The sequence below is a fragment of the Sinocyclocheilus grahami genome, unplaced genomic scaffold (assembly GCF_001515645.1).
Source record: "Sinocyclocheilus grahami isolate Dianchi unplaced genomic scaffold, SAMN03320097.WGS_v1.1 scaffold324.1, whole genome shotgun sequence".
NCBI lineage: Eukaryota > Metazoa > Chordata > Actinopteri > Cypriniformes > Cyprinidae > Sinocyclocheilus > Sinocyclocheilus grahami.
In genome coordinates this window covers 726,023-731,598 of record NW_015505503.1, presented here as the reverse complement: position 1 = coordinate 731,598, position 5,576 = coordinate 726,023, and the positions used below count along the sequence as shown (strand labels likewise).

At 43.7% G+C, this 5,576-nt stretch overlaps 1 protein-coding gene across 2 annotated transcripts; it reads left to right on the top strand.

Annotated features, from left to right (window-relative positions):
• Positions 1 to 314: 314 nt before the first annotated feature.
• On the top strand, positions 315 to 5,334 carry LOC107602339 (probable ATP-dependent RNA helicase DDX5). Of its 2 annotated transcripts, none has more exons than XM_016294818.1 (13): positions 315 to 465; positions 1,383 to 1,554; positions 1,641 to 1,737; positions 1,810 to 1,943; positions 2,027 to 2,092; positions 2,173 to 2,314; positions 2,399 to 2,559; positions 2,646 to 2,818; positions 2,917 to 3,027; positions 3,115 to 3,176; positions 3,267 to 3,326; positions 4,179 to 4,413; positions 4,534 to 4,654. In XM_016294818.1, exons 1-13 carry the CDS (start codon positions 425 to 427, stop codon positions 4,565 to 4,567), a joined length of 1,488 nt encoding a protein of 495 aa, XP_016150304.1. In that variant the 5' UTR covers positions 315 to 424; the 3' UTR covers positions 4,568 to 4,654. The 2 variants fall into 2 exon arrangements, with proteins under 2 accessions (XP_016150304.1, XP_016150303.1); XM_016294817.1 differs by having other exon boundaries at positions 316 to 465; positions 4,179 to 4,400; positions 4,534 to 5,334.
• The last annotated feature ends 242 nt before the right edge of the window (positions 5,335 to 5,576 follow it).

The window sequence follows — 5,576 nt, the reverse complement described above, 5'->3', positions numbered from 1 at the left end:
AAATAAGATGAATGTGGTTATGCCTTAAAGAGACTTTTACAGGGTTTAAAAGATTTTTGAAGCTCCAGATCCAATTAAATGCAAAAACAAAAGTGCGATCATACTGCCTTTTCTCGGGGGACATCATCTACCTTGGTATTATTTTCAGTTCCGTGTAAATACAGCGAGATGGAGATATGTAAATAATGTGTTACCACTGTTTTATCTCAGTACCCTCGCGACATTTTGTAAGAATTCAACAAGTAGCCATTAATCCCCAAACGCGCATGCGCGGCGCCGTACGTCAGAAAGACGTCAACGATTTTCCGGAAGTGACTTCGTCTTCTTATAAAACCCGGCGAGTTCACGAGCACCATCACTGCGCGGTACTGGAGGGAAAACCGTCCGATTATTTAAGTTTTAATTTATAATCTCAGATTACAATATGCCTGGATATTCCGACAGAGACCGCGGTCGTGACAGAGGGTAAGATGGGGTGTTGTGGTTTCGATGAAACATTTGTGATAATTCAAAAAATATTAATCGACGCGAATTTCGTAATTATGTGGCCGTTGATCGATTGTTTTCACGGATGGATCCAATCGCTCCACCGTCGTGTTGGTTGTGTGGTCGAATCCAACCGGCCGTATTAGGCGGATGAGTGAGGTAACGCTAACGGCACGCATCGGTTTACACGACGGAAATCGTGCGGGAAAAGCAGTTTCTGTTGTTTCAACGTGTAAAATACATCGATAATGTCGAAAAAAGCACGTTTAATTGAAATTCGACACAAATCTCGTGGATTTATACCGTTTAAAGGCCTCGTCGGACCACGTGACCGTGATGTTGTAAAATGCCGGCCGGTTTTTTCCTCTTTGTCTCCTGCCGGTAGAAAATAAAATGGCAGCGACGTTCAAACGTGGCGCAGACAAGAACTCACGATGTGAATCGAAACCTGGGCTTTTGTCATGTTATTCTGGCCTTTTTTACGTTTTGCTTAACTGACCTTTTGGTGTTTTGTTTGAGGATAGGTTCAAAAGTACGTGTTCCGATTATTTACACACACACACACACGTGTTATCATGGTATACTAATAACATGCGACACAGCTGTATGCTGTGTATTTCTAAAGTGTCATGACAATGCCATCTGACACGTTACTGTACTATGTTACTGACCGTTTTTTTTGGGTTGTAAGTGTACTACACAGAACAACTTGGTTTTTTGGGGGGTTTACCAAAACACTAAAATGATGTGAACCACACTTGAAGTGCCATATTAGTACCATGGCAGCGCAGATAGATATTCTATGGTACTTTTGATCTGTATGCACCGATGCGCTGGCCAATTAATTTGTCATAGAGCCTCAACTGTTCTAAAATGTCCCATTTTTCTACTAATAGTTACAACAGTGGTCCTCCACGTTTTGGAGGCAGCAGAGGTGGACCTCCTCCGGGCAAGAAGTTTGGGAATCCTGGTGATCGTCTGCGGAAAAAGCACTGGAACCTGGACGAGCTCCCCAAGTTTGAGAAGAACTTCTACCAGGAGCATCCTGAAGTTTCTCGGAGGTCAACTGTAAGTAAATTTGCTGTGTGTTTGTGTATATGGTGTTTTTTTTTTTTTTTTTGTCTTTTAAAGATGTGATGTCTTTTGTATTACAGCAAGATGTTGAACACTACAGAAGAACCAAGGAGATCACCGTGAAGGGTCGAGACTCTCCCAAACCCATTGTTAAGTTCCATGAAGCAAACTTTCCAAGTAAGTTAATACGTTTACAAATTTTGAATATAGAGTTTTGCGAGGTTAAACTAACTTTGTTCCGTTTTGTAGACTATGTGATGGATGTGATCGGTAAACAGAACTGGACTGATCCAACTCCTATCCAGGCTCAGGGGTGGCCAGTTGCACTGAGTGGCAAAGATATGGTTGGCATTGCACAGACCGGCTCTGGAAAAACACTCTCGGTATGATGCTTTTAAATCATCCTGACACATTATCTGGCTTTGACTCATTTGAACTGGTTATAATGAATCTCTTCTTTCTACAGTATCTGCTTCCTGGTATTGTTCACATAAACCACCAACCATTCCTGGAGCGTGGCGACGGTCCCATTGTAAGTTCAGCGACCTGTCAAGTATAAGTTTCAATCTGTCTTAAAGTCAGTGTTTTAATCAGATGTTTTTATCCCTTTAGTGCTTGGTGTTGGCGCCCACCCGTGAATTGGCACAGCAGGTCCAGCAGGTGGCGGCAGAGTACGGCAAAGCTTCTCGTCTCAAGTCCACCTGCATTTACGGAGGCGCTCCCAAAGGACCACAGATCCGGGACCTGGAAAGGGGTACGAGTGGAACAGAGCTTGAATCTCTTTGGAGTGCTTTTATAGTGGGTGGTAAATGTCTAACTTTTCCGTTGTTGTTGTCAGGTGTCGAGATCTGTATCGCCACACCCGGAAGACTTATCGATTTCCTTGAAGTTGGAAAGACAAATCTGCGCAGATGCACGTATCTTGTGCTTGACGAAGCTGACAGGATGCTTGACATGGGATTTGAACCTCAGATTCGAAAAATCGTGGACCAAATTAGAGTATGCATTGTTTTAGACGACTTAAGCAACTCGTATCGGCTGCTTATTTCAAAAGATGGTAACTTTTTAATCATTTTCTCCTGTAGCCGGACCGACAGACTCTTATGTGGAGTGCTACGTGGCCCAAAGAGGTGAGGCAGCTGGCTGAGGACTTCCTGAAGGACTATGTACAGATCAACGTCGGTGCTCTGCAGCTCAGCGCCAACCACAACATCCTACAGATTGTCGACGTTTGCAATGATGGCGAAAAGGAAGACAAGTGAGTGCTGGGAACATTGAAAGTTTGGTTTTGATGGTTGTGAGAGGGAATGCATGACGACAAACCTTTTATTTTTTTTATTTTATTTTTTTCTCCAGACTGATGCGTCTTTTGGAGGAAATCATGAGCGAGAAGGAGAACAAGACCATTATTTTTGTGGAGACCAAGAGAAGGTGTGACGATCTCACCAGGAGGATGCGTAGGGATGGGTAAGATGACCTACTTTGCTTTGCTGTGTCATGATTGCTTTGTTTGCATCTGAAATGGAGGCATTTCATTGGCTTTTCCTGTTGCAGGTGGCCAGCAATGGGAATCCATGGAGACAAGAGTCAGCAGGAAAGAGACTGGGTGCTCAATGGTACGTGTTCGCCATGGTCTCAGATCATCAATGCATTTTTGGTTAATTTGCATGATTTGATTCAATTCCCCCCCCCCCCTACCTCAACAGAGTTCAAATATGGCAAAGCGCCCATCCTCATTGCCACAGATGTTGCCTCCAGAGGACTAGGTTTGTTATTGCATTAATATGTCCTTATCACTTCATATTGTGTATACTATATACAGTTCTGCCGTTTCCTTTTAACTGCTGTGCCTTTCTGAGCCCCTCTCACCTGAAGGTGGAGTCTTGGAGGCAGGACCTTGGCATGACGCGTCCAGGTTCACCATGAGGGGGTAAGGAGCTCCTCTGTGGAGTTCTACTTGTCTGCCAGCCAATCAAATTGCATTCAGAGGTGGTCGGAGCTCCGTGATTGGGGTGTAATCCAAGGGGCGGCATACCACGGAGGAGTGCTTCGCCGTTGAGTGGTTGCACTTGCGTCCTGCTCTCATCTGCTCTCGCGCAACAGCTTGAACTGTTGAACTTTAAGTTTAAGGACTGGGAGTTTTCTCTAAAGGAAGTGCGTTGTATGAAATTTTAGCGGTTTTTCGTCGAGAGCAGTTGCTTTAATCTACATGCCTCCGCACTGAATGCGATTACCCGGCTGGTCGATGCGTGCCCTCCTTTTGCTGGCTTCAGTCATGTCGAGTCCTGCCAAAGAGAATCATATTTTCTTTCAAGTGAGCACCGGTTGGTTGGAAAGCTTGCGTCAGTCTTAAATTTAAGCCCTTAATCGGTCTCGTTTGAGCGAGTTGAGTCTTGGCAAGATGCAGCAGTTTGTCCTGTCGCTTTTAATAGAGGACATTGTTAATTTGTCATTTGGATCCTTAAAGTCCTGATTTTAACCATCCTTTCCTCAGCATGGTAAGTCGATGACCTATCATTCATTGTTTCCCTTGCTAACACCTCCTGTCCTCGCTGCTATGGCGGTGTGCACCCGCACTCCTCTATTCCTGCCATGGCGCGTCCGTTTTCTCTTAACAGATGTGGAGGACATCAAATTTGTCATTAACTATGACTACCCCAACAATTCCGAGGACTACATTCACCGCATTGGCCGTACGGCTCGCAGTCAGAAAACCGGCACGGCCTACACTTTCTTTACACCCAACAACATGAAACAGGCTCACGACCTCGTCTCGGTTCTCCGTGAGGCCAACCAAGCCATAAACCCCAAGCTCATCCAAATGGCCGAAGACAGAGGAGGTAAATCCAATTGGTGAGATACAAGAACTGTGGTTTATTCTCAGCCTGTTTTGTCCTCTTTAAAGGGTATGGTTCTTTAACTTTAGTTCTGATCTGTTTACAAATCCGAGTTTAACTACGGTTTCTCTTCCAGGTCGTTCAAGGGGTGGTCGAGGTGGAGGGTATAGGGACGACCGTCGCGATCGCCACTCAGCGGGCAACAGGCGGGACTTCAACAGCTACAGCCAGGATAACCGTAACAGTGACTCTTACGGGCAAAAGAAGGTGTTTGGAAACAAAACTCAAAACGGATCTAGCGGTTACAACAGCAGTAACAGCTTCAATGCGGGTTACAGCAATAACGGACAGGGTAATTTCGGCAATCAATCTGGTGGGTATGGAAACCAAGGCTATCAGACCCAGCAGTTTGCTCCCAACCAAGGGGCCGTTCAGAACAGCATGAACCACCCTCCACCATTCCCCTTCAACCCCCAACAGATGCCACAGTCCATGCCGTTCCCCATGGCTCCTCCTGCATTCCCTCAGTAAACCTTTTCATTTGCTAATTAGAATCTCTAACTGTTCCGTTCATGTAACTTTATTTCTTCAGAGCCGGTTGTAAAATGTACATGCCGTCACAAGCGTCCCAGAGTCTGCTGTGCAGGATTTTTTTTTATTTTTTTCCTCCTTTTTTTTTTTTGTTAGATGTATCTTTTCTTTTTAAGTAACTTAAAGTTATTTTGTACTGTAGAGCTAATGAAGGATCTACACTTGTAAAAATGTCAAGGGCCATTCATGGCCATTGCATGGTCCTCAAATAAACTCTTAAAAGTAACACTTTTTTTTGTCTGAATTTGTGAGTAGCAGAAGTTGCGGCTAGGACATCTAAATATGAATGCATCTTATATAGCTTTATCTTTTACAGGCTAGTATTGAATCATTGTTGCAGGAGAGCTGTGTTTTGGTAATTATAACTGTTCAGTGAGTGCTGAATGAAAAAGAACTGATTTTGATTATTGCAAATGAAACCTTTTAAAAAAAAAATTTTTTTTTTTAATCACTTGTTTATAGTTATGGCACATCTTAAGTGGCTGTTCAAGCTTATTGCTCAGTTCTATGTTTTGTATTTTATTTGTATCATTAATTGATTGTTTAACAGATGTATTGATTTCTCCCACTACTGGGTCATTAAAAAAT

Coding starts and splice junctions, on each gene's coding strand:
- LOC107602339 (XM_016294817.1), top strand. CDS start 425: ATGCCTGGATATTCCGACAGAGACCGCGGTCGTGACAGAGG. Junction 466..1,382: donor GACCGCGGTCGTGACAGAGG/GTAAGATGGGGT, acceptor TTCTACTAATAG/TTACAACAGTGGTCCTCCAC. Junction 2,315..2,398: donor GATCCGGGACCTGGAAAGGG/GTACGAGTGGAA, acceptor TGTTGTTGTCAG/GTGTCGAGATCTGTATCGCC.